Consider the following 13208-nt stretch of genomic DNA (forward strand, 5'->3'; position numbering starts at 1 on the left):
CACAATGAAATCCCATGGGTGTCTCAACAAGTATAATCCACAGCATTTCACAAACTATATTAACTAAAGCTAATACAGTGAGGGATATAAGTCAATGTCTAAACTTTCCATACCAGTAATTGTATTATTCCATCCACATCACAAATTTCTAATAAAGTGAGGGACATATATGTCAATGTCTACCTTCCATATCAGTAATGGTGGGAACACCACCATTACTATAGTTATGGCAAGCGATTGTATTGGGGTTGTGACATTCATACAGTCCTGAAATTTAGACTGATGACAAAGCAATATCAATGGGGTGGACTTCTGAGTTCAGAGATTAACACTGTGCCTCAAATGAGTAGCTTGTGAGCTACTGTTAGTTCTCAAGCTACCTCTAAGAAGCTCTCCTGTGTGCACCCCAGAGAACTAAAGTAGACGTTTTTGCTTGGTTGAGTAACATGTTTATCAAAATTGATAAACATGTATTAGAAACAAAAATGTGTGTAATTTCAGAATTCATAAGCTGATCTTTAGAGAAAATGGTTGAATTTCCTAATTATATTTAAAGAGGATATATGAGTAGGAAAAAAAAAAAGATCAAATGGTTTTGGGAAGACTATCACTATTGAATTGGTGCCAAGGGCAATGCAGCTTTGGCGGTTATGTATTTCCTATATGTATATGCATTTCACATTGACTAAGTATATTTTACTGCTGGCAACTGTGTCTGGGTGGAGATGATCGGTGCTAGTAATCTTTTCACAAGTATCTCTTAATGCAGAAAAGGTTGGAGATGCCTGGCTTACCACATAAAAAAAATATATATATAAAAAAAATAATAATAATTATGCTCCTAAATAGCACAGAGTATTCAGAATTATTATTATTATTTTTTTAAAGAATATATGAGGAATGGTTCAATCTATATCCGTTGTTAATGAATAACTTACTTGCCTGCCTTATCTGGTAGAGACTATCCAGCTGCAGATTACATACCTTCGAATAATCCCCAGACAGGGGCTGGAAATTTTTCATGAGCAGTACCCCCACCCTCCGGTAGGTAGTATAGTTCAGCTCCAAGTAGGTGCCAGCCCAGTGCGCCAATGTCAGTTCCTTTTTGAGACTTTAAATGCTAGTAGTGCAGAGCTACGAAGAACAGTGACTAGTGATCCACCAGAACTAGGGCCCTATAAAGGAAAACAGCTCTGCACACTATCTTTTCGCAGAACATGGAGGATGGGTGGGTTTGTAAGGAATCTGCTGCTAGAGTCTCTACCACAAGGCGTTAAGGAAGTTATACAACTTGTTTATCTGATAGACGTTTAGCAGCAGAATTCTTACCTTAGAAGAGTTACCCAAGCCATACCTCCCCGGAGGTGGGGCTGTGACACGGACTAGATTAGAAAGCCCTGTAGGACCGAACAGGCACAATGCCCACCTTGACGCCCTACTGTCAAGGCAGTGGTTCTGCGTAAATATGTGCAGGCAAGCCCATGTTGCTGCCTGACATATCCAGGATGGGCACTTTCAAGCTAACACAGTGGTCGGAGCCCTGGCTCTGCTGGAACGAGGTAGGAAACCTTTAAGATGTTGCTTTTTGGCCAATGCGTAACAGATTTTGATGCAGTTCACTATCCATCATGACATGGTCTGTTTCTACACTGATTTTCCTTTTTTGGCTCTGAGCCCACAAAGAGTTGAATAACCATGCTAAACTTTTTTGTGCAGTCAAGGTAGCAATGCAATGGTCTTTTTGGGTCCAGGCGATAGTCTCTTCCTCTTCTGAGGGTTGAGGTGAAGTGTAAAAGGTAGGCAGGGCGACAGACTGGCATACATGAAAGACTGATCACTTCGGTAGGAAGGTTGCTCTAGTCCGAAGGTCCAGCTTGTCTGGCTAGATCTTAAGGTATGGAGGCTGAGATGACAAAGCCTGTAGCTGTTATCGTCATGAGGAAGGCTGTTTTGATGGTAAGGAGCCTGATAGGGCAGTTGTGTAACAGCTCGAAAGGAGGCAAATCAGAATTTTTTTTTAGAACTTGAGGTCCTACTGAGGCACAATGAATGGTGAAGGTGGGCATATGTTTGAGACCTTCAAAGCTATACGTACAATATGGGACTTCAACAGAGATGGCTCATCTGGCAAACTCAGAAATGCCTACATGGCAGAAAGATAGCATTTTAAGGTGCCCAAAGCAGAGCCCTGCAGGCCTCGAGTAAAGAAAGAAGAACCTGGGAAAGGGGTTGCTACAGAGGGTCAACTTGTTTATCTGTACACCATGCTACAAACTCACTCCAACGACAGGCATATACCATCTTGATGAAGAGAAACCTGCTGCAAAGATAACATTGCAGTTTTCGGGCGGAAGGTCGAAAGAGGTCAGGTGTTGCTGCTCAAACTTCACTCATGGAGCCAAAGTGTTTCAGGTGCAGAACCTTGCCCTACTGCTGCGACAGCAGATCATCATGAAGAGACAGCCTGATCAGAGGACCCGTGCTCATGCGCAACAGCTCAGGATACCAGACTCTCCATGTCCAATCTGGAGCCACAGGAATGACTTGGGACTGGTGGTTTCTGATTTTGAGAACTCTGGATAGGAGTGGTATTGGCAGAAAAGCGTACAGGAGGCCTAAGCTCCACTTGATACGGAAAGAGTATGAGCAAGAGTTGCCTTGGGAACTCCAGGTGCAAAACTGCTGATATTCCATGCTCAACTGAGACAAACTGATCCAACCAAGGCTCTCCATTCTTGGAAGAGACCTTGCGCCACCTCTGGATGGAGACTCCATTTGTGACCTGCTAGGCATCAATGGCTGAGTATGTCCGCCCTGGTGTTCAGAGAACCACCATGGAAATGCCTCAAAGTTCTGGCCATGTCCAGAGGCACAGAGCCTCTTGACTAAGGGTCACACAACCCTACCCCACCCTTTTCTTTGCAATACTCCTTGGCAGTGGTGCTGTCTGAGAACACCTGAACCATTCTTCCCTTAATTGAAGGAAGAAAGGGCTTCAATGCCAGTGGGATCGTGCAGAGCTCTAAAAAGTTGATGTGGCGTCCAGATTCTGTCAGAGACCACAGTCCTGTGATCTCCACCTCTCCCAGATGGCCATCTCAGCCCAGAAGTGATGCATCACCACAGTTGACTCTGGGTGAGGAAGGGAGAGGTTTGCCACTGACCCAATTGCAGTTTGTTAGCCACCACTACAGGTCTTTTGCAGATCCCTTTGAGATCTGGACCATGTAGGAGAGATTCCCCTGATGCTGTGCCCACTGGATCTTCAGGTCCCACTACAGAGCCCTCATACACCAGTAGGCATTGGTCGCAATAGGCCATGGTGCCCAATGCCTCAGAAGTAGTCTCACCAAAATCCAGGTAGAGGCTGAAACATTGGTATCATGGCCTGAATATATCTTTTACTCGCACCTCGGGAGGATAGGTCTGAAACTGCACTGTGGCAAGAACAGGTCCAATGAATGTGTCTAACAGGAGTCAGATGTGACTTTGGTACACTGATAATGAACCATAGCGAGTGCAGAATGTTTACAGTAGTATGGAGGTGGGAGATGACGGGCTGGGATGCAGGTAGGGAAAACCTGGAATCCCTGACCGCCATAGATGAGGTGCAACCACAGCCATACATTTCGTGAAGATCTGAGGGGTGCTGGTAAGGCTGAAGGGGAGAAGGGGAGAAGGCCATATTGAAAGTTATCTTGGCCCAATGTGAACAGAAGGGGGCACCTGTGGGCAGACAGCACTAGGATGTGAAAGTATGTGCCCTGCAGGTCCAGCAATAGCATCCAGTCTCCTGGGTCCACAGCAGACAGGACTTGTGCAAACGTAAACATTTTGAATTTCTCCTTTTTTTAGGAAGACACTGAGGGCGCAGGTCTAGGACAGGACCAAGTCCTCCATCCTTCTTGGGCACCAGAAAGGAGTGGGATTAGCAGCCACAACCTACTTCTGATGCGGACACCTTCTCTGTAGCTCACGTGCCCAAGAGAGCTAACACATCCTGACAAAGAAAGAAAGGTGGTACTCAGCTTGTCATAAGTAGGGGGCATGTTCATAAAAGGGAGTGTCCGCTTAGAAAATCTGGAGTGGGGAGGAATGACATAAAAGGATATGTGGTGGACTGGCCCAACCTCTCGCTGCCTGTCCTATGTGGTCTGTTGGAATTGCATTTTCAGATACAAAATATCTGAAGATCGTTAGACGGGGTGGCTAGAGATGTAAAAGTGCGGATCGAAGCCCCACCAGTGGCCACAAAAAGGGGAAGTGGGGCTGGTGTGGGGTGATGGAATGGCTGAAGGACCAGGTCGTAGCTATGCTATCCTCAAAGCGCTTGAGCGCAAAGTCAACATTCTCTATGAAAAACCTAGAGCCATTAAAGAGCATGTCCATGAAAGAGCCTTGGACATTTCTCAAAAAGACTGAGTAGGACATCAGTAAGGGCTTCATTCAGTGGGAGCAATGGTTCAGAAGGGGCAACTCCTGGCTGCAGCACCTCCATCAAGACATTCATCTTGACTGTCACAGAGGGCACCATAAGGTCCATAACATCAGCTGCCCTCTGCACTACCATTTTGAAAGAGGCACCCTACTTCGTAGCCACGGTAGAAGAGAACCCAAGCCAGTCTTTGGGGAAATGTCCAGACCACCACCATCCGCCAGATCCGGATACCAGTTGTCCACAAACTCCTTAAACTGATATCCATAAGGGTCCGTAGACCACTCCCAACCGTCTTCCAATCCAGCCCAATCATAGAATAATGCAGAGGCTCAATCATGGGGTGTATGCCCCCCCATCACCGGAGCTGGACAATGCCCATTCAGCTCTGTGTCAGGGATGACTATTGTGCAGCTGTAGGGTGCCAGTGGCAGGGAAGGTTGAGGTGGCTTGACCGGCACCGCTTTGGATCCATCCACAGATCCAAGGGGTCCAACTGGTGCAGGGGGCGAACCTGCCAAACGAAAACCAGTAGGAGCCCCTCCAACGCCCACAGATAAATAAGGCTTGCAAACTGGCTAATGCTCCGCCCACTGGAGCTTCAGGTCCCACTGTAGAGCCTGCATATGCCATCTGGCATTTGTCACCATCAAGATGCAGGAGACTATCAGGCCCAGCAGCCTCAGAGTCATTCTCACCGAAACCCAGGATAGAGAACGAAACACAGCCTGAACCTCCTGAACCGGCTTTTCGGGGGGATAGGCCCGAAACTGCACTGTGTCAAAAACAGCTCCGATGAGGAGCATATGAGAGGGAGTCAGGCGTGACTGTCATGTTTATAGTAAACCCCAACGAGTGCAGGTGGTTCGCTGTAGTCCGGAGGTGGGAGACTACAGCCTGGGGTAAGCCAGCCTTCAACAGCCAGTTGTCAAGGTAGGGGAAAACTGAAAGCCTTAGCCAGTGTAGATGAGCTGCAACCACCGCCAATTTTGTGAACACCCAAGGGGTGCTGGTAAGGCAGAAGGGGAGCACGGTAAACTGAAAGTGCTCATGACCTACCACGAATTACAAGTACATTTTGTAGGCAGGAAGGATGAGAATGTGAAAGTGGGCATCCTGCAAGTCCTATACTGCCATACAGTCCTCAGGGTCCAGGGCAGATAGGACCTGAACCAAAGTGAGCATTTTGAAATTCTCCTTTCTGAGGAAGTGATTGACGGACGGAGGTCTACGACAGGGCAGAGGCCTTTGTCCTTTTTGGGCACCAGAAAGTAGTGGGAATAAAATACATGACCTACTTCTAGCACATGGACCCCATCTATGGCTCCCTTGGCCAAGAGAGCCATAACTTCCTTGAGGAGAAGCTCCAGGTAATCCTCCATCATCTGATCGTAAATTGGTTGCATGGCCGGAGGGGTAGTCTCGAAGGGGAGGGAGTAGCCAATTCGGACCATTTGCAAAACCCACCTGTCCGTCGTGTTGGATTCCCAGTGGGGCAGGTGATTGGTAGATCCTGCCACCAGCTGTTCCAGGATGGAGAGATGGACTAGGAAGGTTTGGAGGCTGTGGAGGTGGGCTGACCGCTGGCTCCCGGATCCACAAGTACGTGGGATCTCCCAGCCCGCGGCCATGCAAAGGATGCGCGGCCAGGTGGCTGGTGGGGAATGGACGTGGTTGAGCACCCCTTTCGTGGTCACGAAAGGGGCAAAAAGCAGACTGAGGGGAGAGGAGCAGCTGCGAGTCCAAGGGCCCAAGCCGTAGCCCGGGACTTCTTAAAGTGCTCGGAGTCCGCTTGGTCTCCAAAGACATAGGTACCATTAAATGGCACGTCCATGAGAGATGGTTGGACATCCACCGAAGCGCCACACATCCTCAATCAGGACCACCGTTGACACAACCAATCTGCCAACTGAGTTGGTCGTGCCCAGTCCACAACTCAGTGAACTTGGCTGCATCCCTGCCTTCAGCAACAGCTTGAGAGAGAATGGCCTGGGCCTCCCCTATGACCTGCGGCAGCACCTGTGCAACCTATAGGGTATGGGAATAGCGGCCCAAAAGGCAAGCGGTGTTCACAGACTAACTCCAGACTGGAGGAAGAAAACAGTTTCTTCCCAATTTGATCCAGTCTCTGATTCCCTATTCGGGGGTGCGGATGGGAATGCACCAAATGAGAAAGAAGCCTGGATGACAAGACTCTCGGGCATAGAGTGTTGGGTCAGGAATTTATGGTTGTTCGGTGCAAGCTGATGGCAGTGGGCAATTGTCCTGTTCACAGGACCAGGTACCTAGAAGGACATCAGTAAGGACTTTATTAAAGGGGAAAACTGATTCTGAGGTGGAAGCCCCAGGCTAAAGAACCTCAGTCAGGAGGTTAGTCCTGACTGCCACAGAAGGTAGCTAAAGGGCGATTACCTCAGCCGTCCTCACCACCACAGAATGACACTCCCTCCTCCGAAGCCATGGTAGGGGGGAGAAAGCATGCTAGCATCAGGAGAAGTATCCAGACCCAATTCATAAATCCCATGTTCCAGCTCTGGTGCAAAACTACACAAAGGACAGATGACTGACCACTCCTCTCGCCAGCTCCTCCCCTAGGGAGGTGCACAGAGCTCTGCCAGGTGGCCACTTGGTGCTGTCATCTTGGACATAAGATGTACAGAGGCCCATGGGAGCATCTGACTGGTCAGGCCAGGAAGATGACGTCCCAGACACCCTCCAATAGGTGGGTCACACAACAGAGTGACTAACCCCCTTTTAGGGTTACTTATGGGCTCCTTCATGGGTGGGTCCTTAGATTTGTCGAGCAAGACTCTCCAAGAAACTCTCTGCAAGACATCTTCTGCTCCTGGCCTCCAGAACCGCTGCTGGTCTGCTTTTGGAACTGAAACAAGACTATCCAGTTGGGAGGGATCCCACTGCAACATTGTTTCTCCAGCTCCTGATCATTTCGGCAACATCAGTGGCTGTGCATCCTCCAGGGTCACAAGGACTCTGTCTGCATCCAAGAAGCAATCTCCCTTAAGTTTCACAGAGGCACAGCAGGGGCCATATCTGCCCTCACGTGTCCTGATGCATCCTGCCTTAGGGGTGACCCACACCTGGCACATGCAGTTGTAGGGGACCTGGCACACAGGTGTGTGTCAGGTTGTGTTTTAAATTTTACCTGCACCAACACATGCAGTCTGCAATGGCAGCTCTGTGGGTGTGGTGAGGGGTCCCTGGAGGTGGCACAACTGGTGCTGCAACCCTCAGGGACTTTCCTTAGTACCGTAGGCCCTAGGTAGCTGGGGTACCACTTACTAGGTAACTTGCAGAGGGTGCGAAAGAGTGTGTTTTAATTGTGGAGAACAACTGTGCAGTTTTGGGAAAGGGCACTGGGTATCTAATTAGCAGGGACCCAGTGCACTTTCAGTCGAAATAACATCCGATACCAGGCAAAGAGTGGGGGCTAACCATGCCAAAAAGGGACAGTCATTAATTGCGTTAATACTTTGTTTAAGTTCCGCATTGGAGTTGGAATTAATCTTGGTGGAGTGATTCATTTTGATCCCTCTATAAGCCTCTTCACTACTGGTGAAGTGAAGAAACTGGTACGTTAGGTGCCCCTGGTGTAAGGTACTATGGCTGTCAGCTGTACCTTTAATGATGAACAGGTTAAGCCGCCATCCAATAGATGAGTGAGATATGTTAGTACAGTTTTCAATTGTGTATGTGCTTCAATTCTCTTGTAATTTGTTCACCAGTAGATGCATCTTTTCCACTCTGCTGTAAAACACATTCTTGTGGTAGGTTTTCTTGCTTCCTTAAAGATTTTAAATCGTTCTGGGCATTAGTTGCAGATGCCCGAACTATGTATTCAGGCACCATGCCGCTAGGCAGAGTGTTGATGGTTCAGGGTGATACACTCTACCCTTCTGCATTACCAGGTCTTTCCACTTTGCTCCATAACTTGTTCTTGTGGCAGGTTTTCTTGCTTAAGGATTTAAATTGTTCTGGGCATTAGTTGCAAAATCCCGAACTCTATGTGTTCAGGCACCATACCGCTAGGCTGACTACTGACAGTTCAGGGTGATACACTCTTCCCTTCTGCATTAGCAGGTCCTGATCTGCTTTGATCATTTATCCCTTGGACATCTCTAGTAGTTCCGAATACCATGTCTGCCTCGTCCAATGAGAGACTACCAGGATAAGGTTTGCCCCTTGTTGTCTGGCTTTTTCCAGTACCTTGGTTATTATGCGGATCGGTGGAAAAGCAAATCTCCCTGACTAGTTCAGTGACTGGGCATTCCCTGCTCACAGGTAGTGGTGTAACCTGGAGGCGAAGTGTTGCATTTTGTGTTTTCTGCCATTGCAAACAGATCTGTTGACGATCTTCCCTAGACCTTGAGTACCTTTTCCTTTGTTTTAGCTCCCATTCGTGCTAGCTGCTTTCTTGTCTTAGTCTGTCCACTTCAGTGTTTTCATTCCCAGTGAGGTGGACGGTGTAGAGACTGATCTTTGAAAATTGGTCTTTGCCGTATCAATTGCACTAGTTTGCTCAAGGTGTATGATTTTGTGCCTCCCCGTTTGTTCATTGTAAAACAAGGTTGTTGTGTTGTCTGTATTAGCACGGTTCTCCCTGTAATGCGTGCTTCAAGGCTAAAAATACGGTCTTCACTTCCAGGACGTTTGTGTTTCAGTGCATCTTGTTCCACTGTACCTATACTTTCAAGTTTCCTGTGTGTGCTCCTCAACCCTTGTGGGATGCATCTTATGTAATAGTAACTGTTGTAGTTGGTGTATTGAATGGTGTTCCTAAGGTCACCTGTTTTGATTTCCATTGTTGTGCTTCCTTCATCATCATTGCTGTGGCCACCACTAGATCCTCCCAACTCCTGGTAGCTTGTGACCATTTGTTACAGATCCATTCTTGTAAATGGTCACAGGTGCATGCTTGTATGTGTTATGAGCGGTATGCATGAGCCATCATGCCTATGAGCTTCATGACTGTCCTGTCAGAGACTGCCCCTTCATAGGTGAACTTGTGCTGCCATCACCTTCTTCCTCTTTGGGACAGTGTATGCTTGTGCTATCCTTGAGTTTAGGGTCGCTCCCAGGAACACTTTCCTGTCCCAGTTGTGGCAATGATTTCATGTAGTTTATGGAGAAACTAGAGTTGTGATTAGTGTTTGAATGTCTGACATTTCTGCTTTGCTTTTGCCTTTACTAGCCAATCATCTAGTTATAGGTATTCATGTATTCCTTTCCTTCATAGATAGGATGTGATTGCATCAAGGAACTTTGTAAAGATGTGGTGCCGACTTTATGCCGAATGGTAGCACTGAACTGGTAGTGTACTCTGCTGTGTACAAATCTGAGATATGTGTCCTTGATTCATAGGAATGTGTAGGTAGGTGTCCTTAAGATCTAGGGTAGCCATGTAGTCTCCTGGTCTTAAAAGTGGGATGACTCCTTGGAGTGTTGTCGTATTGAAATTTTAGTACAAATACATTTGTTTAGGAATCTGAGGTCTAGGATTGGCCTCAGAGTTAGGTCTAATTTTGGAACCAGAAAATAGAGAGTAGTTTCTCTTGTTCCTTTCCCTTGGTGGTACTCTTTCGATAGTGTTCTTTGGTAAGAATTTTTTCAGCACCTTTCTTAATTATATTGTTGCCTCCCCTCAAAATGTTTTTGGTTTTGGGGAATTTTGAGGTGGTTAGTTCTATACAGTATCCGTGAAGAATCACATTTAAAATCCATTTGCCTGATGTTATTTGTTCCCACTCTCCTTGGAAAAGTCTTATTCTGTCTCCCACTGGTGTTATGTTGAGGTCTGCGTTGAAGGCAAGTCACTTGTTTGATGTTCCTCCCCCTCTTTCTCACACCCGAAAGGGCTGCCTGGCAGGGTGTTGCCACTGCTGACACAATGACTGTTGCAAGGCTTGATGGGAGCTGCCTAGTGGCGGCTGTTGGTCCAGTATGAATGGTGCTCTGCTGTGGGCCTTCGGGTTGTTTTTCATCCCCTTCGAACAAGCCCTCTGAATTGTAGGACTCCCATGTCCTTGGCTTTTTGTTGGCCTTATCTGTTGTAAGGACTCATCAACTGCTTGGTCAAACAGGGCATCTCCTGTAAACTGCAAGTTGATTATGGAAGCTTTTACCTCTGGCTTAAACCTTAAAACTCTTAACCAGGCATGCCTTCTTAGTCTGGTGTCGGTGTACATCTCTCACTGCAAGTATCTGCTGCATCCAAGACTGACTTCAGACACAAATTTGGCTATATTTCGGCCCCTGCTGTCTGATTGCTTTAGCCCTCTTCTTGTACTCCCTCTGGGAGGTTTTGCATGAGGGACTCCATCTCGTCCCATTATTGGTGGCCATATCTGTTCTATAATGTGTTTGAATTAGCCACTGTGCTGCGGCCACCCTCTCCAGTCTCCTTCCCACCATGTCGAGAATCTTGCTCTTTTTTTCAAGTGGCAGTCCTGTAGAGGTGGGGGTGTTGTTACTCCTTGCTGTGGTGACAATTATTGAGTCTGCCTGTGCATTCACCGATTTCACACTGAGTCATGGGCTTGTTCTTTTTCAACCCTTGACTAAGTGCCTTTGCAGTGGCAGGTTCTCAAAACTCCCCCTTCCCCATGTCCAATATGCTGGGTAACATCGGATAATACAGGTTTCCCTTGTTGGCTGACATTAATATTTCCAGGAGGAAACAAGTCTCCCTTTTCTTCCTTCAGTTGTACACCAAAGGTATCAGCAGGACTCTTGATGAGACTGTTGTACATGGAGAGGTCGTCCCATGGTAAAGGCCTCAAAGGGTAGATGTCTGCTCCTTCCATGGGGGAATCTGTGTTGAGATCGCTCCATGACTCTTCGTCAAACCCTTTAACCCCTTCTCTCTTTTCAGTTTCGTAGAAATCCTTGGGTTATTCTTCCTGTGGCTCTGGTGTTGCAGGAGCCTCTAATGCAAACCAATTGTGATCGACGTCCAAGGTTGTTGACTTTCGCTGGGATTCAAAACTCTTAAGGAGTCAAAGTCCCTTTCTCTCATGCAGAAGCACTGCTATCTCTGCTTCCAACCTTCTCTTTTCAACCTCCTATGCCTTCTGTTCGGCACAGAGCATCGGCAAAGGTATTTTTATGGTCAATGGTTTTCACCCTTCTTTCGTTGCCTCTTGACCGAATGAGATAGTCAAGGGTTTTGATGGCATCTTGCCTGCATCAGTATTCTGTGCTCAGGATCCGTGAGCTTCTTTAGCTTTCGGCTGCCCTTCAGTCGATGTTTGCTTCAATGCCGAGGCTGTATTTTTTGGACTTTGTTTTGGCTCCCTGGAGGTTTTCGTAGTCATCGCTGGATAGGCTGATGCCCTTCAGTGATACCTGTGGTCTCTAGGCGGTCATGGTGTAATGTTGAATCCTTAGTCTTTAGCGTGCTCTTAAGGTCTTCGGCGAGAATGTGGCGCAGGCCGTGTCTCTATGGTCCTTCCGTAGCCTGCTGACAGACCTCATGTGGTGTTTCAGTGCAAACGTGTTGTGGCAGTTGGGGCAGAAATTAAAGGGGGTATTTTCAATACCTCCCTATCTGCCCTCATTCTCCCACCATGCGGCTGATTCTGGAGAGGTCCCTCGTCGGGAGAAAAATTAGGAAGGTCCCCCATCCCTCTCACCCCTTCTTTCCAGTCTTCTGCGATTCTGTAGATAAAAAAAAAAAAAAAAAGCAATAATTCTGAAAAATATTCAGACCTCCGTGGCTCCAAGGAGAGGAGGAAGAAAGGACAATTCCTGACCCAACCACTAGACGGCAAAAAAAATGCTAAGCATGTGAATCCAGAAAAAGATTCATGCTGCAAAATCTCACTGTACTGATTGTAAAAATACATAATGCATAATAAAATGAATTGAAATAATACAAAACAATCGGAACTAAATACCAAGATTAAACAAAAAAAGGTTAAATACTTACATAGATGTAAAATGCAACAATAGATACATTTTTAAAATCAAGGGCTGCATCAATCTCATCCATGAAGTAGAGCGGAGTAGGCTTATAATGATGAAGAGCAAACACCAAAGCTAATGAACTAAGTGTCTTTTCTCCTCCAGAAAGATTAAATATTTTTTTCCAGCTTTTCTTTGGTGGACGAACACTAAAAAACAAGAATAATAGTGTTAATGAAACTGTCTCCCATTGTGATATGAAGTGCTACAAAAGTGAACTGCACCCCTCAAAATAACATTTCTTGCTAGGAGATCTCATTAGGTACCAGGTCCCTTTTAAATGTGGTCAGTGTTCTATAACCTCTTAACTTCCCTTGCCGAAAGCTATCATTTTTAACTAGAATTGGCAGGCCACTAATGAAGAAGGGCTCACAAAACTAAAATAGAGGACTCAACCAATATGAGTAGGGTTTAGCTGCCATACTAAGGCAATGTTAGTAGAAGCTTTATTTTTAGAGGAATTTCTTTTGGTACAAATGAAGTACAAACGTAGCTCAGACAACAAGTGTCAGCAAACAGAGCAAAAGAATTACAGAGAAGGCAATTAATTCAACTTCTCTTTTCCTCTATAAACTACCACACCAGACAATGAGATTTAATCATGTCAGTGATTTATTTTCTTGGCCTTGATGGGACACTCGCTTGTAACTGAGCCGCATATATTGCTGGTATATCCATTTAAAACTGGTATCACTGGGACACTAATGCACATCAACCGAATAATTAACATTTTCTTTTTGACATTTGACTATCCAAAAGCTTTGAAGATGAACAGCAGAGGCATACCTCTATT

General features: G+C 46.4%; 1 protein-coding gene across 1 annotated transcript in view; it reads right to left on the reverse strand.

Moving 5' to 3' along the window:
• Positions 1-13208, reverse strand: part of SMC4 (structural maintenance of chromosomes 4) — a 451201-nt gene that overhangs the window by 20038 nt on the left and 417955 nt on the right. The window contains exon 23 of the mRNA XM_069213253.1: positions 12381-12564. Coding sequence (XP_069069354.1) covers positions 12381-12564 — 184 coding nt within the window. The remainder of the gene's footprint in view (positions 1-12380; positions 12565-13208) is intronic.

Source organism: Pleurodeles waltl, chromosome 11 (assembly GCF_031143425.1).
Source record: "Pleurodeles waltl isolate 20211129_DDA chromosome 11, aPleWal1.hap1.20221129, whole genome shotgun sequence".
In the NCBI taxonomy this organism is placed as follows: domain Eukaryota; kingdom Metazoa; phylum Chordata; class Amphibia; order Caudata; family Salamandridae; genus Pleurodeles; species Pleurodeles waltl.